The 22,804-nt window shown below is 40.0% G+C and overlaps 1 protein-coding gene across 4 annotated transcripts in view; it reads left to right on the forward strand.

Moving 5' to 3' along the window:
* PCSK5 (proprotein convertase subtilisin/kexin type 5) overlaps window positions 1-22,804 on the forward strand; it is a 455,891-nt gene that overhangs the window by 228,768 nt on the left and 204,319 nt on the right. For all 4 annotated transcript variants that reach the window (XM_088019243.1, XM_028094318.2, XM_028094319.2 and 1 more), the window contains exon 10: window positions 240-343. In XM_088019243.1, coding sequence (XP_087875369.1) covers window positions 240-343 — 104 coding nt within the window. The remainder of the gene's footprint in view (window positions 1-239; window positions 344-22,804) is intronic.

The raw sequence follows: 22,804 nt of genomic DNA on the forward strand, positions 1-22,804 counted from the left end.
ATGATTTCCGAAATTCAAGGTTACATTTTCTGCCTCCCTCAGACTAACGTCACTTCTCCACGTTGAGAAAGAACCAGAGCGGCATTTGGCTTCTGTTCAGCCCCAAACCCAAATCACTGACCCTTTGTTTTTAGTACTTTGCCATTTTGCTTTTGCTTTTTTAATTTGCTTGTGACTCTCTGCTTCCCCCATCTTTTTTTTTTTTTTGGTACAATGATTCTTACCTTGTCTTTCCCCAGTCCGTTTCTGACCTGGAGAGACGTGCAGCATGTTATTGTCAGGACTTCCCGTGCGGGACATTTGAACGCTAATGACTGGAAAACCAATGCTGCTGGTTTTAAGGGTGAGAACTTCTTTCATATTCTGTCACAGGCAAAATATTTTTATTTTTCCCCCATTTTAAATGGAGAGCCAGAAGTAGAATCCCTCCAAAGAAACTTGAAATTGTGTGCTGACACACAGAGCTGGCTCTTTGAGTAACTAAAACGCAGATTGATTTTTTTCTTTTTTAAATTCAAACAGCACATAAAAGGCAGATTTCTTTGGCTTCCCACATCATAGGTCAATTTCTTAAAAGACAACCAACTTCCAAGTATAGTCGACCTATGGGGCTTCTCATTAGTTTGTGATTGCTGTCATTGGTTATCTGAGTGGTGTTTGTCATGATGTGTGTAGAACGTACTCATCTTCTATAGTGATTACTTCCATTTCAGTAATGACTGGTATATTTTGTTCACTGTTAGTTCCTAGCCATGCTTGCTTTGTTTTTGTTTTTTATTAAAATTCCACAAACAGCTAACTCTAAGACATTACTTTATATGAATGAAAAGTGCTTCTGAAGCTTTAAAACATACAGTCTTTATACACTTATGCACATCATATCATAAGTGCTGCCTGTTTTTCCCATGGCTGAGGATTATAGTTCCCTCAAAGTGTCTTACTAATAGTGGGCAGTTTGTTTATCATCATCCATAACATACGTTATAATAAAAAAATTACTTATATAAGGCAGATGTCCTAAAGTTTCACATGACTTAAATTTTAATCCACTAATACTGTTACAGCAAAGATTACTCTTGGTCATATCTGCAGACTTAAATTTACTCCCAAGTAATGTTGTTATCATTATATATCCCTATGGATGAAAACGAGTATCCCGTACCACAGGGAATAGTGACTTAATAATTGATGTTCTGGTCCCCAGATCTTTGGTAACATGTCGAATCATTCTGGGCAAGTCATTTAAGTATTTTGGGCCCTAACTTTCCCATCTTAAACATTTTAGAAGCTGAATAATATTATCTACATATGATTTCTTAAATATGATTTTAATACATCTTTAGTGAACTCTACCCAGTGTATGCACATACCCATGCCAGAAATGTAAAATGTAATTTTTAAAATTACTTGCAACTATAGTCTCATGCTTAGCCAAATATACCAGATAACCAGTGTCATATAAAGTATTTCTTTGGTTAACATCTTCACTGAAGACTTCACTCCATGTTTAGAAAGTATCTGCTTTTGAATAGTATGAGACACCTCTCCTTACTCTTAGACTATATAATGCAGCAGTGTTCAATGAGCTTTTAATATAAACAGTTGTAAATTCTTTTTGGGATCGCATTGTTTGAAGCCCAAGTCAAGACACTTGATCCCAAAATTGCAGTTGTTACGCGTGGCATCAAAAATATGTGAAATTTCAGTTGTTGGAGAAAACCCAGGATGTACTTTGCCATAGGTGTGTTTCATTTTGATTTAGCCTCCGCACCCTCCCAGCTCTTATTGTCTAAATCCATGAGGCTGGGAGGTGGGTCTGGGGAGGGGGAAGAAGGGACCAAAACATAACCTTGGCTGGTTCAGTGCGCTGCATTGAACTTTTTAGCAGAAGGTTCACAGACTAAGTACATTGACCTCCATGAAGCTGAGGAATCAACTTCAACCCAAATAAAAGTCTTAGTTTTACTTATTCCTTTTTGGCAAGTTAAAAAGAGCAAATGGTTCTAATAAAAAACGCAACTCTTTTGAAAACCTCTGTTGGTTTTGGAGAGGGGGGAAACAGAGGATTTAGACTAACTCCCCAGGTCCCAACCTGAGTCTGAAGGGGGCTATGAAGTGCTCTGGCAAGGAGGAAAGAGCATTTTACTCTTGCACGTGGCAATATTTAGTATAATATTTCACTCTTCTCTTAGCTTGCTGCCAAGAGTAACAATTAAAGTTCGCTTTTTCATAGATGAATTACCCTGAACAGTCTGGATTCCCAGTGGAATTGTTTTGTAATTTTGTTGATGGCAAGCCCCATATTTCATCTAAACATGATCATAATAAGAATAATTTTTTAAAGAGCTATATTCGTCCCTACCCTAAGCACTACCATCCCCTCCCTGGTGTCCCACAAATAAAAGTGATTAAGGCAGAGGCTCTGAGGAGAAGCCACGTGCTTTGGGAAAGGAGAGGATGCAGGTCACTGGGGTAGAGCAAAGATGGGTGACTTTTTATGAAATAAGAACTGAACTAACAAACAAAAATAGCTAATGCTTGGAAGGGCTTCATGCAACAAGAGCTCAGCGAGAGCTCGTATTTTAAATTAGGTCAGCCAGCTTTTGCAGGCCTCGCTTGGCAGGAACACAGGGCCACACATTTCTCCTTAGACAGGAGAAGCCGGAAGTTGCCTGTGAACAGGAGCCCATGGTCATGGCTGCTCTTTGTCCTAATGCAGAGTGAGGTGTGTGCCTGAAAGGAATCCCAAAGCATCTGGGCTCCCCGGGGCTTGCTTTTGTGCCCTTAATGTTGAGCAATTTAATTGTTTGAAGAGTGTTTAAAAAACCAACCAAACAAACAAACAAACAGGAAAACCTGAGAAGAGTTTCACATTGCTGGGTGGGTGCGCTTCTGCACTGGCGATGTCATTATCAACATGAGCATTTCCTTCTCTCATCAGGTAAAGCAGAAGCAGCTGAGAGTAGCAACCAATTCAGTATGGGGGTCTTGTCATCGATACACTTGATAGTCATCACTGATAATTTCAGAGAAGCCAACACCCTGAAGAACAATTTCTCACTAGACCCTGCCAAGTCCTGACATTTCTGCATGCACTGTCCTTACATTTCTTCAGACAGAACCATATGTACTGCAGCTCAGGCAGAGAGGAGAACCAGATGATCTAGCAGCTAGACCGGTGGGGGCCTCTCAGCAAGGAGGACTCGATGCATTCTAATCCACATGCGTTAGGGACCTGGAAAATGCAAGCGAGTCCCTCCAGCAGCAGCTTGCTGACTTCCTGTTGACGGCACAGGCAGGTTCTCATTCAGGCGAGGAGGTTAGCCTTGAAAAACCAAAGAATGTGGCTCTCTGCTGACTCATCTGTGTGTTTTCTCCGAGGGAGGGATTACCCTGGAGTTGCATGCTGATGAGCTGGGTGCACAGAGTTTCCTCCTCTTTTTCTGTGTTCTCATTATAGTAACATGCTATAAACGATCGGATAGTTAGATTAGCTCACGGTGAAGGGAGTCCCAAAGCTGGAAGCTACTCATCAATATTTTTATGCTAATGATACCTCAATTTTTAATAATTTTAATTGAACTAAGATGATTCTCTCTGCTTCATAAATAATAATCTTTTCTAGTATAGTTAAAAGGTCTTTTGCTGAAGATCTGTTTTTCAGAGTAAACATAGTCCAATGAGTACATACGTATGGAAACTGACGAAACATTATTTGGATGGTTCATTGTGTATTGAATAATTTTGGCTAAATTTCATACACATTTTGACTTTAAACTTTCTCCAGAGATAGTTTCTTTAAAAATAAATGGAATAAATATCATGCACTTATCAAAGAATCTCCTTGAGGTTATTCATGAGGATAGGAAAGTATTTGTATGAGGCCAGATGAACAGATGTGATATTTGCCACTAGAAAACTGAAATCCGAATTCCCGTATTTTGCTACTGATCAGCATTTGCAATGCCGGCAGATGAGTTTGGCATTAAATCATTTATTTGGTTTTTTTCCCAGTGTTATTTCCTGCTCCTTTGATGCCTTCCCTTCCCTCTTATGAAAAGTCTTCTCTAGTTTTTTTTTTCTTTTCTATGCTTTTTAATACCCCGTCCATGCTCCTTGAAATGCACAAATCAGCTGTAGAACAAGCAAGGGCTTTTTGCCATTTGAGTAGTTTTCTTCACAGAACTTAATTAATGCAGTCTCTTCATTTATTTATTTACAAATACTTGCTGAGCACCTTCAGCACGCCAGCCCAACACATGAAATGTACCCAGAAAGGGGAAGCGAAAGGAAATGTCAGGGCGGCCCCATGGCATTGCCTAATCTGATCTGGTCATGGTATGATTTATGTACAGAAACAGAAATTTACACTGCACTTTTCTTCCCTTCCGCCAAGCCCAAACGATCGTGCCAGGTCATGTTTATAAAATGTGTCGATGCAAATTTCCCTGGTCATGGCAAATGCAGCCTAACCTCAGCAGGAAAAGGCATCTGATGTAGCGACTATCTTTTGTGGCGAGTCACGGATATTTTGACCAGCTCTTTTTGTGCATAGAGGATACATGGACCAACCCCGCCATGCTGAGGACTTTCATTCTGCATTCTTCTAGAATCCATGGCTCCTATCATTTCAGGAAGCACTTAGCTCTTTGTGATGATCCCCTCTGTTCTGCTTTAATCTGTGGAACCTGCAAATCCACCGCCCCCATCCCCCTCAGTTGCCTGGGCTGTGCCCTGCAGGCTGATCCTCCCCGCCTCGCCTCCCTCCACCCCACCACCCCCCAGTTCATACCTGTGGTTTGTGGATGCACTTAGAAGTACAATTGAATGCATGCAACATCGATGCTCTAGTTTTTTTCAAAGTGTCTGTATTTGGATTATATGACTGTATACAGTTAAACTCTCTTAAATTTAGGAACAGGAATAGACATCAGATAATAAATTAGGACCTTCTGTCATCTTTACTAGGCGAAAGAATGAAAAATATGTCATTGAAAATCAAAAATGACAACTAAGTGAGCGAGGTTACCACGCCTTCCATTTCACTGCCCTCCCAGACTATGTAAGTCTCTCTTTTTCTACCAGCATGTTGCTGAAACCTCCCCATCCCCACTGACTCTTTCTTTGACCATCACTAAACTACTAGACTTTTTTTTTTTTTTTTTTAATTTCTAACTGATTTCCCACCACGGGAAAACAATTGACAGTCTAACATGACTTCTTAGCCTCCAAGGCCCTAACTATTAATAACCTTTATTACCTTTAATTGCCATCATTTTATTTCCACTGGTAAGGCTGGTAATTTTAAGATGTTCCAATATATTTTTAATACCTACCTGTCTTGCTTTCAGTTTGTAACACTTATTAAAAAGAATTAGCAGTGCTGAAACCATTAAGCATGCCATGTGTTGAATTGAAACTAAAGGTTTTGAAATGTGTTCTTTTGAGTGTGTGAAGTGATATCTGATGTATTACCATTTGAAAGGGTAAAGCTATATTTTGTTATTGCACTGCACAAATAATAGTTCATCTCTGCCACTTAGCATGCTGATGTGATGTTGGTAGTGATGATTAAAGCTACATAATTGGTAATCTGCACATCATGTTTTTGAAGAAAGGTCAAAGTGAAATGTTATGCACGTGGTCAGTGTCAGGGGTGGTATTAGAATCAGCTGCTAGATTCCAGGCCCTGTCCAATCTGTAGAAATAAGTCATTGAGTTCTTCTAATGCAAGGAAAAAGGGGAGTAAATACATTTGATTCTATCGAATAAAATGTGCCACCTGATTTTCTTTCAGGATTCCATGTTTTATATTATTGTACTCCATGAAGTCAATTTCATTTAATATGTATGAACTTAAAACCTTTCCTTTCCTATTTACTGACCATTGAATACATGAGCTCATCTTGCTCATTCACCAAAAAAAGATGTGAATCACATAATTTCAGGATTTTATCTTTATCCATTTGTCTGGCGGATGATTTACGTAAATACCTACCTAAGAACAGGAATACGGAACTCCTGACAGGAAACCGCTTGATCGCTGCATAATCTAGAGTCCTTTTCCAAAATACACACTTGTCCCATCAGAGTGTTCCACTCATACTTCCTAAATATGCGAGGTTTAAGAATGCCTTCTACCAGTGAAAAATGTTTTCTTCCTGTTGATCTTTGAACGGTAGCGTTAGGTTTGTTAGACTTTGGGGGGGTGTTTTGTTCACTTGTGTTTTGCTTTCTCATCCCTAAGTGCATAAGTTTTAAATGCATGTGGTTTCACACTTAAAATCCATCTTCAAAATGGAATTAAAATGATGGTTGCTCTAAGTGACTATTATCCCTCTACCAGATATAATTAGTTAATGAAGGGAATTATGTGCAGAATAGTTTTGTGGCTTTGCCATAATCTTAAGAACCTTTAAATTCTAGTAGACAGTCTGTTATTGATATTTTCTGTGGCCTTTGAGGAAGCCAATTAAAGTTTTTGTATCTTGGTTTTTTAGAATGTGGGTAACTCATACCAAACATAATGAGAAGGCTGAGTTGAATGAAAAGTGCTTTGAAAATGGAAAATACCAAACATAAAAAGAGTCCTTTTTTAAAAAAAAGAGTCTTAAACGTATGTTTTCATATGTCACAGCTTCCTGCTCCTTGAAATGAGGATACAAATATAAAACTATGCTTGAATTAGAATGCTTTGTTGGGATTGGAATTAAGTTACCTTGAGTGGGGTGAGAGAAAAAATGAATTCAGGACCTTGTAATAAAGTCGTCACTAATACATCACATAATTTTTATCCCATAATCACAGATCAATATGACTATAGTATAATCATATATCAAACACAGCTTTACTTAAATTCTTTTTTGCAAATTGGTTTTAATGTTTAAATCTCACCTTGGCTTCAACCTACTAAATCTTAACAGTTGTAATTAATTGCTTCAACATAGGAACTAGTGATAGAAATCTGAACTGATTATAGCTATCAATGTCCTACTGACTCTTGAGTCATTAATATACAGTATGCAAGCTGTGAGCATAAAATATTTTTTAACAATATGCAAAAGCTTGTACACTTCAGAGGGAGTTGATGTCTCTTTTTGTGTAATCACCTGATGAAAATCAATTTCACTAATTCTAATGAGGCTGGAGTTCCCCAGGTATTTTTAAAAGTCTTCCTTCAGCATATGAGTTTGGCTATTAATGGCAGCAAATCTTGATATTTTGTGGTTACAAATGGTATCTTAGGCAAAAATAAAAATCATCAAGTCCTAAGCATGGTGATTACAAAGGGCAATCAAGCAGGGCCAATGCTATTTTCAGGCCAAGAGTGTGTTGTGACTAAAAAGTAATGAAATGGATTTCTGTGAAGCACTAATAATTGGATTCTGAATCCAGTTACAAAATAAGATACCCAAAGAGGATTTAAGCCAAGACCATCTTATCAGAATACATATACGCCCACAGACACACTCTCTTACAAAAGCTTTTAAAATTCAACAGTCATTGTCTTATTTGGAGTTTTGTGTTTACTTAAAACAAAACAAAAAACTCACTCAACAGAGTGCTTCAGAACCTGGGCTCTAAAGTCAAACAGCCTGGGACCAGTTTTTAGCTAGATAGACAAATAAATAGTGTATCTGGTCATCTGTGTACATTCTTAATCCACATTATTGGAGTAAGTTTACATATGATAAAAAGCACTGTTTTAGGGCACCTAAAACAGTTGGTTAAGCATCTGCCTTTGGCTCAGGTCATGATCCCGGGGTTCTGAGATGAAGCCCCACACCGGGCTCCCTGCTCAGCGAGAAGTCTACTTCTCCCTTTCCCTCTGCCCCTCCCCTCCACTTATGTTCTCTCTCGCTCGCTCTGGTTTCTCTCTCTCTCTCTCTCTCTCTCTCTCTCTCAAATAAATAAATAATCTTAAAAGAGAACCACACCCCATTTTAAGTGTACAAATGTATACACCCACGTAACCATCACTACAATCAAGGATAGAAAATTTCCATCACCCAGAAAGGTCTTTCGTGCACTTTTCTCATCCCCTCCCCCTCCCGCCATCCTACCCGATGCGTCTGGTATCCTTTCTGTCACTAGAGATTATGTTGTCTTTTGTAGACTTTTATATACGTAGAATTACTCAGAAGTGGCTTCTTCCTCTCTGTATAATATTTTTGAGGTTCCTCTAAATCATTAGGTATATAAGGAGTTCATTCCTTTTTATTGCTAAGTGATATTCCATGGCGGGAATATACCACAGTTTATTTACTCGTTCACATTTTCATGGATGACTTTGTTGTTTCCAGTCTGGGGTTGAGTTGAGCCGGTGTGAGTATTCACGTTCAAGTCTGGGGTATGGACAGGCACAGCTTTGTAAACGTGAGACAGTCAGAAAAAGCCTAATTTAAACAGGGACCCTAAGGAGGGAGGAGCTACCCAAATGGCTAACCAGATGTGTAGAGCATCAGACAAGGCAGGCAACTTAGATAAAGATTTGGTCAAGGAAAAGGGAAGAGGTTGTCAGAGCTGGTGTGTGTGGCAAAGGGAAGGCTGAAGAAAACAGTATTATAGACAGAATTTGGCACAGTTCTTCATTCATGGTTTGCACACAGGAAAAATTGCCATCTTCACGTCACACATCATTCTCACATTTAATATTGAATTAATAAACAGTTAATATTCTGTTAAGATTTTTGTACAATGAAAACTGAGCATAGATATGTGTGGACGTGCGTCAAGCTGTAGCCATTGAAATGCTGTGGATAGCTTAGAGATGCAATGAGCTCCTCTCCCACTTTCAAATACTAGACTCCCTACTTTATATTCACCTATTTCTTATAACACACCGATTCTCTTGTAACACATCTTTTTAGTTTTCATTTGTCAGGGATCTTAGTATATGATTCTGGATAAAGGGTTAACTTCCTTGTTTGTGTGCTCTGTTTTTCTCTAAGAATACCTGGATTTCAATAAATGGGCTTGAACGTATTGAGGAAAAAGCATAATCTGCTGATTGTTAATGAATTGTATTAATGTCACGTATATAAACTCGATCAGAGTCATAAATAACTATAATAAGAGGGTGGAAGACGTTGGAGCACTTGACTTACCGTAGGGAACAGAAGCTAGTCTGAAATAGGTTCCAGGGTGGCTACTCGGCTTACCCGGATGTGTTATTTTGTTTGTTTGCATTTCTCAGAGGATTGGGGATTAAAGCTGGATGAAATCTCCATGAGGAGAGCAACAGTTAGGGAGTAGGGAGACGGTCCAGTGGGTAGAAAGGGCCCGTGTGGTGTGATGAGGAAAGTAACTGAAAGGAAACTGACAGCAAAGCTACTTGAATCCCACAGTTAACAAGTTCTCATTTCATTTGAAAAACATTTTGGAGCCACAAGAGTGATTTGAGAAAGTAAGTTGGTAACAGTAATGACGTTGAAGCAAGTTGATTCTAGTTGCTTGTCTTGATGTCAGAAAGAGTTTTATTTCTTAAACTGATGGTGTAAATGCATTGGTCCTATTATATATCCTACAAAATGACATGTAGGTAAGAAACTGACTTGCTAAAATGTATGCAAATTCTCTTACAGCAATCATTTTATATTATTTTAGTATGCAATTGTATATTCCTGACCTTAAAGGCTGAGACATTCAGTGAAATTTTTTATCATCTCTTGCCTTCCTTCTAAATGAGGAGAGTTCTAGAGTTGAGATGTATAGTCATCTTTGCTGAATTCTTTTTTTTAAAGACCGGGAAGAAATGCTTTTTGAAATGACTCCTTAATAAACCCAGGGCTAAAGGTGTGAGGACAAGATGGCTCCTTGAAAAATGTCAGGCCAGAAATTGTGCTTCAAGAAGGCCTCACGCATTCTCTTTGACCAGAGTCCTTTTGCTGGTCATCCTCGTTCGCCGTCACCTTCAGAAAGCCACTTAACTTTCAATATTTGAATTATTTTTCACGTGCAATTATAGTCTTTGTATTTGCCATGCGACTTTGCAAAAATTTAAGGCAAGCAAGCAACATAATTCTGGGCTAGCCCCTTGAGTTGCTCTAAGATGGCTGCAGGTTGTGTGACAGAAACATTGACAGTTTATAAAAGACTTTTGCTCTTCCTTAAGCTTTCCATGAATATTTTTTCTTTGCCATGAAGCAAACTTAGAATTGTCTATGATCCTAAGAAACTGCACTGCTTATTTGAACCCACCAGAGGCTACCACTATATACTTTCTTAATGTACTGTGCGAGATGGTTCTGTCTGGAAATCATTTGCTTCTTTTCATGTTGTTTCCTCAGAAGTATCCCCCAAGCCAAGGCAGAAGATATGTGTTCAGCTTTGTTCTAGAATTTGATATTGTGCATCTCAAAATTCCCTGTTGAATTCCTGCCACATTTGGCTAAGGAATCAGAGTGGATAGATAAAAATGCAAGAAATACCTGGGATTGTCTGATCGGGCTGCCATCGTTGGTTTCACAGGTTATTAACTGCACTAGGGAACCAAACTGAGGGGTTGGGTAGAGATGGAAATCTAGCCTGTGATCCACTCACCAAGCTGTGTGCCCCAGAGGGGGACAATGTCGACCTAGAAAAAGAACTACCTTTCTCTAGTTCATGGAGATCCCACATGGCCAGCGTGTTACACAGAATTCTGCTGTAATTCCTCTCGGAATTGTTGAAGGCATGAATATCTTTTAGAAGATACCTAGCCAGAGATGGTTTTGTTCATTGTAACCTTCAGCTGTTGCTTCAACCTTGACAGTCACAAAACCTCCTTTAGCAAACTAGCTCAGTGTTACTAGAGTCAAATAGAGTCTTCCAGTGTCTAGACAAAGTTCGAAGTAAAATCTTAGAATTTTAAGTGAGTGTGAGTGCTAAGTACAAATCTATTTATTCTTTTCATAGTCTTTTTACCTTCTCTCAACTTTGTGACCAAAAATGATTGATGCTTCATGAATTCAAATGTATAATCACCTCATCTGGGGCCAGTAGAAGATTCATATTTGGGGTGAAGCGTCCTTCTGAATATTGACATACAGGGCACAGACATAAAGCAGTGATGAAGGCTTTCTTCAAAGCTTATCATCAAGCTGTCATGTGAAGGTGCTCCTCACGGACCATCTTGTCTACCGTCTGTGGAATAGTTTTAAATGTGAAAGGAGCTACGTGATTGAGGCGCACAGGAGAAACTGATAGGAACTCGTACGTATCAGCTTGGATGCTGACACCAGTATTCCCAGCATAGATGGCATCACCCATTCTCTGCTCCAAATCTAACTTCCCATGACCACACTAAGTTGGTGGTAAATGGGTGCCGCATCAGCTGTGAAAACCAGTTCAGAATCCATAAGGGAGCCCAAGTAAATAAGAGGAAAAAATGGCCTTCTGATGACTCTTTTTAAAGTACGATTTTAGTAAAGATGGCGTAGCCCATCCTTGTTTTTTTCCTCCGGAGAGATCTTTATGTTGGTGCCAGACCCTGCAATATAAACCAGACCCAAAGACTCAGAAGGAAATCCCAAAAATGATTCCTGTCCTCACTAACTTCCTAAGGCCAGTGCATCCAGCAAGGTACTGTTACGCGCCAGGTGATTGCTTTGCAGAATCCATCTGGATACGTCTTCTGTGAAATAAATAGATCCAGACTTTTTTTCCCCTTAAAATCTCAATTCAAACTCTTTACACATGTTCACATCTTGCTAGCCTTAGGCATTTCAAAGCAATTAAACTTCTATCACACATCCCAATAATGGCTTCAACAGGCTTCGTTTTATGGCATTATACCAGAAGACATGGTACACTCTGATGTTTCCAGAGTCATCGTGCAAGAGCCAGAGAAGGGTGTTGTGATCACTGCTGGATGTTAACAAATGGGAAGTCGTTCTTTGCTACTCAATGCCATTCTGCCACCTACACGTGCCTGCCTAGCTCTAATAAAAAAAAAAAAAAAAATGGTTTAGCTTGAATAGAAAATAAAGGATCTTTTCCATGTTAATAATATCTTCACACTCAGAGAAAATCCCTGATAGAAATGACTAAAGAAGGTCATCCTCAGCAAGCATAGGGGAAAGGGTTATAGGCCAGATGTTAACTTTCCTTCCAAGCCCCACATATATCTTTTTCTGTCCAGGATATTTTAATGAGCTTTGAAGAAGAGAGCACTTTTTATGCAGCTGACTTGCAAAAGACAAAGAGGATAAAAATGTTCCCGTGTTCATCTGTGATGGATAGATAAATTTTTGAAATGTCTCCACTCCCTTTGCCACCTCGTTATTCTGAGGATGATGCTTGATTTGAGAAATGAGTTGCAAGAAATACTGTGTGTCTTATAGACAACAGTAATCGACAGATATATACACGATGCAAAGAGATTCTGAACAATTGTGATTGAGTCTGTGTGACTTTGGGCACATTTTTTTAATGTTTATGAGGCTTATTTTTTCAGCTATAAAATGTGAATAATACTATTTTGCCAATAGGACTGTTCTAAAGATTTCATTAGTTAATACGTAATAAAATGCATACATAAGATAGTATTTTTACCTCCCATATAAACTTTCTTCTGGGCATCTTATTTCGGGAAGCATGCTTGCTACATTAAATGTACTTCAACTATAGAGCCAGTAAGATTAGACAAAATAGATAGATTTAAATGCATTAAACAGAACCTTTAGAGCATTTACTATCTTTCAACATTGTTACTGAGCTTGATATTGTATCTCAAGTCAGTCAAACCCAGATTCTGGCCAAGAATGAATAAACTTTAACTCTTTGAGTTATGTGCATCCACAGAAGAAAATATCTAGACCAACCTGTGCTCAGTGAGCGAGGAATATCTATAGGTTAATTAGGAAAACTTATCTTCCTAAAATACCTCTATAAGGGAAGCCAAAATGTGTGTGGTAGTCCGTATGAAAAGATATTAGCACAATCTGTAGAGCCAGCTTTCATTTCTTGTGCTGCTCACATGAGGGGAGGGGTATTGAGGAATCCTGCCTCCAGAGACTCAGACCCCACGTTGGAGATGCTAGCCTAATTAACCAGGCTTTATCAGCTGGGGTTCCAAGAGAGATGCCAGCCCCAATGCCCTCAGGAGGTGGCTCTCACCACGGGGTGCCTGGACCAACAACATCAGCGTTACCTGGGAACTGGCTAGAAATGCAAATTCTGGGCCTTAATTTCTTCGATGTATTTTTTTTTTTAAGAAAAATTTTATTTAAGTAGAGTTGACGCAATGTTAACATTCGTTTCAGATACACAGCATAGTGATTCACCTTCTTTATACATTATGCTGTGCTCACAAGTGTATCTGTCACCATAAGCAATTACGATATCACTGAGCATGTTCCCAATGCTGCGCCCTTTCTTCCTGTGACTTATTCATTCCATCACTGGAAGCCTGTAGCTCCCACTTCCCTTCATTCCCCCTCCCTCTGGCAACCATCGGTTTGTTCTCTGTATTTATAGGTATGATTCCACTTTTCGTTTGTTCATACATTTGTTTTTTAGAGTCCACATATGAGTGAAACCATATGGTGTTTGTCTTTCTCAGTCTGATTTATTTCACTTGGCACATTGTCACAAATGGCAAGACGTCACCCTTTTTATGGCTATGTAATATTCCAGTGTGTGTGTGTGTGTGTGTGTGTGTGTGTGTGTGTGTGTGTGTGCGCGCGCGCGCCCACCCCACATCTTCCTTAGCCAGTCATCTCCCTGTGGACACTTGGGTTGCTTCCATAATTAGGTTATTGTAAACAATGCTGCAGTAAACATGAATGCACATATTTTTTTCAAATCAGTGTTTTTCCTTTCTTTGGGTGAATACACAGTAGTGGAATTACTGGATCACGGGGTAGTTCTGTTTTTTAATCTCTTTAGGAACCTCCACAGTGTTTTCCACAGTACCTGCACCAGCTTGCATTCCCACCAGCCGTGCACAAGGGTTCCTTTTTCTCCACAATCCTTGCCAACACTTGTTGTTTCTTATGCTTTTTTATTTTAGCCAATCTGACAGGTGTAAGGTGATCTCATTGTGGTTTTGTCTTGCATTTCCCCGATGATGGGTGATGTTAAGTGTCTTTCCATGTGTCTCTTGGCCATCTGTTTGTCTTCTTTGGAAAAAAAATGTCTATTCAGGTCCTCTGTTCATTTTTTAATGGGATTGTTTGGGATTTTTTGGTGTTGAGTTGCAGAAGTTCTTTATATTGGACCTGACTTTAAAACCACTAATCAGTGGGACCTAGCAGCATGTGCTTTGACGAGTCCTCTGGGTAGTTCTGATGCTCACACAAGTCCAGGAACCACTGACCCTAGTCCTCCGCTGCGTGTAGTGACTCACCTTTTCCTGTGCATTTAAGCGGGGCCAGTCAAGTACCATCCTTAGAAGAAATGAAAACATAAAGTCTCAAATCATTTCTTTTTTCCAGAGTTTGGATAGGGAATCCCAAACTTGAAAAGTGCCCTCTAAACATCCCTTTAAAAATTAATTAAAATTTAAATTAAAATCACATGTAAACCATCATATCTCTTGTCAGTCACTTGGCCCTTTGCACCCAGCTACACTCAATCTCTTTTCTGTCAATTGGACTATAACCCTCTGTTTTCAAACTTGGTATCCCCCCCCTCCCGCCCCCACCATCTTGGAAGAAAAACAAAAACAAAAAACCTTTTCCATTATCCTACTGCCTTCCTTCGGTCCTCCCTTATACAACTACAGATCCCCCGCAAGTAGTCTGAATTAGCTGCTTCCACTTCCTCACTGTGGAGCCCCTCTGTAATTCACTTCCACCTTTGAAGTGAAATTACTCTGTGAAACTCTCAACCATCTCCTGTTTGCCAAATCAAAAGTCTCTTGCTTTCCTTTGAGATTTCCTGCTTTTGATCTACGCAGTCCAGATCGCTTGCTTGCCTTGCCTTGCCTTGCCTTTTGTGATGCAAACCTAGAGCCCTTGTTCTCTGACACTTTAATGATGCCTGTCTCTCCCTTCTTTCAACTTAGCCATTCCCTGAGGTCTGTGGCTTGAAGAGTTCTGGAGGGGATGCACACACTCTCCCCCCCCCCCCGCCCCCCGCCGCCCTCTCTCTCACCACCTCTTAATTCCTCAGCTCCCCCTGACCCACATCTCTGCGTTTCTTTCAGTTACAAGTATCACCTCCTTATTAATGATTTTCAGTTCTACATCGCCAACGTTGTGTTCATCCTTTACCAATCTAGAATCTCTACGCAGGGCTTCCCCTATGTCATTGCAAATTCAAAACTCCGGAAACAGAATCTGTCAGTCATCTTTTACAAAACAACTTCTCCCCAAAATGTACCTCTGTCATCAGGGGGGACTCTTTTTTAGATCACCCTGTTCACCATCTTCCTTCTCCCTCTCCTCAGTCTCCCACTATGTGTGAGTTGTGACATTTCATTGCCCCCTCCTTAGCTGACCTCTCGTTTCATTCAGTTTGTCCATAACCATAACCTGGTTTACAATCCCTCGTGCCTGCACCCTTGAAATAACCAGTTCTCTGCTTGCTTCCTTCTAGCCTTTCATAGCCTATATACCAAGGCCAGATCACTCGTTCTAGAATATCAGTTGACTTATGTCATTTCCTTGATCATTGGCTACTCACTGCCTGAGGTCGAAATCCACCCATGGAATTTCAGGGCCACACAGCTTTCTTGAGGAAGCCACCATTCCGAATCTCCTGCTTTCATTACTTAGCCCCAAATATACCTCCGTGAATCCACATCTTACTTAAGGATTGAAGAACCATCTCAAGTCTTTTTCTTCTAAGAGAATACACAATCCTCATTAATGGCCTATTTTTCTGAGAGTTTACAGGAATTTCCATGTTGTTGTCCCTAAAAATGATGTGAGTTTTATGTAATTGAAAAGGAAAGTTCATGAGAAGCCTTATATAGTACTTGAAACTTGGAAGGATAAGTGGTGGTTGTCCATCTTCTTTGTGTTTTGCGACCATCAAAGCAACAGTGAGTAATGGCTCCCTATCACGTGAGCCATCGATGAAATAACCATGTCTTTACAACCACTGTTAACCACTAACTGTGAAAATGCACTCACTGGAAATTAACATTAACCAGAATTTCTACTCCTGCCTTTTATGAGAATGTAAGGACAAAGCAAATAAAAAGGAAAAATTAAATGAAGAGTTACCTAAAAATAATACGTAAATGATTCACAAATAGGAATTTTGACTGCTGGTTCATCCGGATCCCAGGCTGGTAACTGCTTGCTCAAGTTACACACCAAGAAGATCTAGGCTGGTGAGCTGATAAATGGTCAGTCTAATGTTCAGTTAGCTTTTACCTGAAGACTCTTGTAGCACGTTTTAGATCTTGTTTTCGTCTTTATCCAAACAATCTTAGTTTCCTAAAACAAGCGCAGTTGTGATCTGCATGGACCCTGGGATGCATGGCTAGCTCTCTCCAAGCTGGTAAAATGTTTTCTTACCTCCATTCGAGAAATACTAGTCAATTATCTTAAGCAAATGACTTGCTTATTATAACCACATTGGAAGCAAATGAAAAGGAAATGGCCAGAGAAAAGAAAATAATTTGATTTTTTTCTTCTTAAAATAGGAAGAGGTCCTTGAGAGAAGGCTGGTATATCTCCTTAACTCTGTAAATTTAAAAAAAATCTAATAAAAAAATATCTTTACATATGCCTATGTAATATAATACATCGTGTGTATATCCTCCTGTATGTAATGAAGTCCATCACACATGGAGAAGCCCTCACCAGTGTTTTCCTCAAGTCTTCTTACTTCGTGTCTGTGTAATGATGAGCCTGTCAGACTCCCTGCAGCTCCTGGCCAAACCCATCCCAAGGGGAGCTTTGAAGTGCAGACCCCGCCGACAGCCAGGTACCAGTGTCTGAAAACTTCCCACATGCAAGTCCTTAGTAGCGCCAGTGATGGCTGGCATGTTTGGATCTGGCTGGAGTTGTGAGTAGAGCCTGAGATTTTAGGAAGAGCGAGGGGAAAGATAAAAAAAAAAAAAAAAAAAAACAAGCCAGGCACAGTAAGGCAGGTGTCGACTCCATTCTCCTGCCCCCAGGGAGCCTGCATTTTGCACCATGGGGACAGAAGAAAGCCCTCTGTCGTTCTGACTTTCTAAGAAGCTTAGGTGCCTTTCACCCTGAAATCTTTTAAAAAGGGTATGTAAGGAAGAGATTGATGTCGGAGAAAGGGGTTAAGAAAAGGGAAGACGTGGGTAATTCTGGAAGCATCCTCCTTCCATCTGTCCGAGATATTTAGGTGTCGAAATGCTGACAGGAGGACTGAAGAGCTTTACTCTCCACTTTTTCATCCTTAGGAATCTTACGTTTTATGTTTTCCCATTTAGCTATTTATTTTTACTTGCAAAGGGCAGCACTTCAGCGGCGACCTAAGGCAAGTGTCCCGGGCCCTCTCCTGTTTCACCCCCTCCTCCTGTTTCCCACATTTGGCTTGGTTTGATTAACTGGCGCGGGGTCCTGGGTGGGAGCATCTCTCAGAGCAGGTGGTTCAGCGCAGTGAGGATCAAAGAACCCAAAGGTGCAAGGCCTCCAAAGCTGCAGGACCTCTTTGATCTCAGGTTGGAGTCTGTCCCCACACAGATCAAGCAGTCCCCCCTCAAGACAGGAATTTGCGTAACTACCTTTTAGTCTGGTGGTTTACTGACAGGTAGATGAGAATAGCAACAGCCTGATTGAGGGCAGAGGATACCCCCCCATCGTGGTTGGCTCGCAGCTCCCCGGCAGTCTGCTCTCACCCCCTTATTTCCTGCCATGTGTTTACCACGAATGCCCATCCCCTGCTGACCACTCACCCCACACACCACCCACACCAGGCCTGCTGGTTTCCTCCTTGCCCCAGGAAACCACACGCAGACCTGGTGATTATTTAACCAGGAGGCCGTCAGCTCACATGTATGGAGCGTGTTCCCGGCACCAGGCTCTATCAGGTTCCTTCATCTCCATTGTCTTTTTCACTGATTTTGTACTCTTTTCAAATCTGTTTAGTCAGTGCTTTTAATTGTTTCCTAGTGAAATCATTAAGTTACTCTTATCTCATGCCTGCCTAAGAACACATACCATTTTCTGTTTCTTCTGGACCCCCACTGAGGTGACTATCTAATAGTTGCTTCACACCCCCATGGGTGATACAATAACTAATGAGATAAATTATTTGGGTGTATTGAAATTGGCCCTTTCTAATAATCGAATAATGGAACCTAATTTATCAACCATGTTTCATATCTTGGTGATTATGTGCCTCGTAACAAACACAAATATAGTCCAAGGTGCCTGTACGCCCTCTGATCACTCAATTATTGGTATTAAAAGATGGGAGAGTTCAAAAGCTTAAAAAACAAAAACCTTTTTTTAACCAACCAAGTCTTTTATTATAGAGAGACTGCTTTACTAATAGTCATTTTAGAGTCATCGTGAACTTTCCATTCATTGTAATATTAAAAGAAAGAAAGAAAGGAAAGGAAAGAAAGAAAAGAAGGAAAGAAACGCTTTAAAATGGCTGGCTCCAGGGCCGCCTGGGTGGCTCAATGAGTTAAGTGTCTGCCTTCAACTCAGGTCATGATCCTGGCATTCTGGGATCCAGCCCCGCGTTGGGCTCCCTGCTCAGGGGGGGACCTGCTTCTCCCTCTCCCTCTGCTTCTCCCCTCTGCTCATGCTCTCTGCTCTCTCTGTCAAACAAACAAACAAACAAACAAACAAATAAAATCTTAAAAAAAAATAGCTGGCTCCCGTAAGGATACTCCACTAAAAAGACATAAAAGTATCCCAAATTTCACTGGTTATAGCTTCCTGTGCTCGGGAACTTTAAATTTTTTTTTTTTTCCTGCTGAGGTTTCTAGCTTTTCTCTGGAATTGTTAAGGCCTCCAAGCTAGAGCTCTTGTTTCAGCTGAGTGTATCTACTTCCAAACTATGCAGTCATTTCCTTACAGGCTTTAGGATTAGCTTCCCTCAGCACTTCTGGTCTCATCAGAAAGTAGAAATACACCTGCTGGAGAACATTATCTATTTTCTTGCCTTCTGTCATTCATCTAGCTGGTGCAAGCAGGGAGCCTTCAGATTCCTTGGAATAAAAACTAGTTATACTTCTGGCACAAGACAGTTCCACTTTTCTCTGCTTATCTGCATAAACAGGCATGCAACCTAATGAGGCAAATATAATGTTATTCAAGTATTGCAGAGTCCCTTTTTTCAGCTTGCCCAGCATCATTCTCCTTCCTGAAATCTACCTCAGTAACTTTGCCTCAAGATCTTTAATTACTCTGTAAACATGCTTTGTTCCCTCGATAGCTTTCTAAATATTGATTTTTGAATCTTAATTAATGTTCAGACTATTAATTGAATGTTTGCCACCCACACTTAAAGAAATGAAAATTCCGTATGAGATGCTTGGTTTCCTCCTCACACCGTTATTAGTATCTAACTTCATAGAGTTTTGAGTTTTATACAGAGCTTGCCCAGAGACGGCTCTACTTGATCCTCATAAGGTTATTTTCAGGCTCAGGTTTTGCTCTGAGCTTGGCATGAGAAGTGTGCATAAATAAAACTCATTTAGGTATGGATGGCACAACAAGTTGTTCGCCTGGTATATTTGCTCTAATCGTAATTTTTTTAAATGTGAATATTGGCTCTATACTTAAACAAATTTGGTGCATTAATGAAGACTTTACAGAAGTCAGTGATAAAAAGCACAGAGCTCCAGATTCCCCTTATAATTCTCATGTAAACACTTTATGCCACTTGGTGAATTAAATAAAATTTCTCTTCTGTCAGTTGCGTTCATTCACTTTTCAAGTACATACAGAAGGTCTCCTCTTAGCCAGGTGTTCTGCAGACTCTGGTGGCTGTTCATACTTCCTGTGGCCCATCACAGTAACCGTGTGAAGGCTAAGGTGACTTGACCCAGATAGTCACCAAAAGAAAGGTCTGTTTTGGGGGCGCCTGGGTGGCTCAGTCAGTTAAGCGCCTGCCTTCAGCTCAGGTTATGATCTCAGGGTCCTGGGATCGAGCCCCGCATGGGGCTCCCTGCTCAGCTGGGAGTCTGTTCTCCCTCTGCCTGCCGCTCCCCCTGCTTGTGTGCTCTCTCTTGAATAAATCAATAAAATCTTTAAAAAAAATTTTTTTTAAAAGATCTGTTTCTGAATTTATAGGATATTTTAGGGTATGAAAACTTTGTGTTATATTTTAAAAAATTGTATGTCAGTTATAATCATATCTTTAAAAAAATATTAATCCTTCCAAATTACTTAATAGCTATTTCCCCGGTTGACATCATGTTTTAAAAGAGTTCATCTGCCAAATGCGTTCATTGGGTGATTATTTTCTCATTAGTATTTACTGAAAACCAAACAAATAATTGCCACTCTGAATAAATGGAGTTGATATGTTGCCAACAGCACCACCCCCCTATAAAAAGATGTACATTTATTTTCTTTTTTTCTTAGGCTGGGGATCATGATTGTGGACAAATACACGATTTCCACTATTTTAAAATACTAAAAGTCTCCATGACTGAATGGCCTTTACTGATCTAATGGAATTCCTTCATTTATTAATATTCTATTAATACGGTGTTTTTTCCATTCACCTGCCAGTTTGTAGTTTAACTGGAACTAGCCAGCCTCTTTTCTGAACGTCTCCTTCGAGTGTTGCACGAATGGACATCGTCTCTGGAGGGTAGGAATTGACTCAGAAAAGGAAACAAATTTATGGCTTTCATAAAGACTCAAGGTGCTTTTCTACTTAACTCAAGTGGTTGTTTCTCAGGCCTGAAGTGTTTGCTGTATTTGATGACTCTAGGTGTTAATTTATGTCCTAGTGGTTGTTAGGGTGACAGTTATTGGGGATGGGGGGCAGCGCAAGTGCAGCTGAGCCAGAGTCCAGGCAGCCCTCATGTCCCCCCCCACCCGCCAAGTTCCCACCCAGCCTCTTCCCCTCTCCCCACTTGCCAATCAAATCTTTGATCTTTTTTTCCCTAAACTGAGATCAAATGATAAGTTGTGCTGGTTCACAACCGCTTGACACTAGCGTGGGGATATTTGGGTACCGTGCAGAGTTAGAGAGCCTGGCATAGCAAAACGTGTTTGGCAATAATTTCAGGTCCTCTAGGGAAAACAGTGCCTTGGACTATTCATGATGAAATGATATAGATCATTGCCTGTATTGATGGTTAAGTGATAAGTGAGAACCTGGGATTTCCGTGAACTTGCATAAGAGATCTCGACAATTCGGTTTCCTTAAACCCACACTTGACCTTTCTCCTATAACACATGGGTCACCTGTAGACTCTGTTTTAACTGAGGAGGTGCAATCTCCTCGCATCATGTCCTGTAACTAAAACTAAATATCTAGAGTTGTTGATACAGACCTGTTAATATACAGTTAGCAATTTGTGATGAGGTTATTGATGAGTTTCGCTTTCTTCATTTTTTCTGGATGTATTTCCAGGTTTTTACAATGAATATACATTTCTTTTTAACCAAGAAATAATCATTTATAAAAGAAGTTACAAAAGTACAAGTATAAGAATCCCACATATATTCTTGCTATCCCTAGGTAGGTTTTACTCAGTATGTCCTGTCTGAGTACCTGAGAGTATAATAATGAGCCCTTACATTTGTATAGGTCTTGATGAAGAGTTTCTCACATGGGACAAATAACAATACTTAATCAACTCAGTAATGGTGACGGGATAGCCAGTCATATCACAAGGAAATTGTGGGTTAGCTATTTTATCTCATTTGCCAAAAATTAGCAAATTAGCAGAGGTAAAGCAGTATTTCCGAATCCTAACACAGTTTTCCTTTTTTATATGCAATCATTTTTTTCCATGTGTATAAAGTTCTGCTAAATCCCATGAAACATATGAGGAAATATAAGTCCTAGTTCCTGCCATCAAGCAGGTTACAATATAGTTGGGGTACAAAGATAAGTGCTGACAGAATTAGTTAGTAATTTAATTAATGACGTAATTAAAAGTGCAGTGTGTAATACAATGCCTGGCACATAGAAGGCACTCACGCAATGTTGGATGGATGCACAGATGCATGGATGTGTGGGTAGATGGATGGCTAGATGTGCAGAAGGGCAGATGGACTGACAAATTGATTATAGTTATAGGGACTTGAAAAGAGAAAAGTTCCTTCATGACAGATGGCTGAGTTTCTGTAAATGTCTATTGACGTTTATTGGTCAGAGGATTTTTCAAGGAGAAGACAGACTAGCTAAGACTTCCAGAACTTAGGAGTAGAATGCGACTCTGCAGAGAGCAGGAGGGAGGGAATTCCAGGCCAAGGTCTCAGCATGAGCCAAAGCAGTGAGGCAGAAAGAGCAAGGTATGACTGGGAACTGTAGAGGAATGGAAGGAACCCTAAAGCCCGGGTTTTGGTGAGGATGTTGTTGTGCAAGTGGAATGGGATGATATCATAGAGTGTCTTGAATTTCAAGCGGAAGTACTGAAATAATCCATAAGCATGGACAGCGACAGACATTTTCATGTAAAACAATGTTATAAGGAAAATGTTTTAGGCAACAAATCTGGTAGCAATATGACTTTGTGTTAAATATAAAGATAGGAGACGGTTTAATACAGGGTGGAGATTTTTTAAGTATTCGCCGGGATTTTAAAGTATTTTTTAAAAAGAACTACACATGTGGATATTGCTATATCATCGTTAAAATATTCCTATATGTAGGAAACAAACTGAGGGTCGCTGGACGGGAGGGGAGTGGGGGGATGGGGCAAAAAAAATTAATTTTAAAAAATATTCCTATATGTGATTGAAATTTCTGA

The sequence above is a fragment of the Eumetopias jubatus genome, unplaced genomic scaffold (genome assembly GCF_037043125.1).
Source record: "Eumetopias jubatus isolate StellerSeaLion01/CBP00866 unplaced genomic scaffold, mEumJub1_p1.0 scaffold_15, whole genome shotgun sequence".
Lineage (NCBI taxonomy): Eukaryota > Metazoa > Chordata > Mammalia > Carnivora > Otariidae > Eumetopias > Eumetopias jubatus.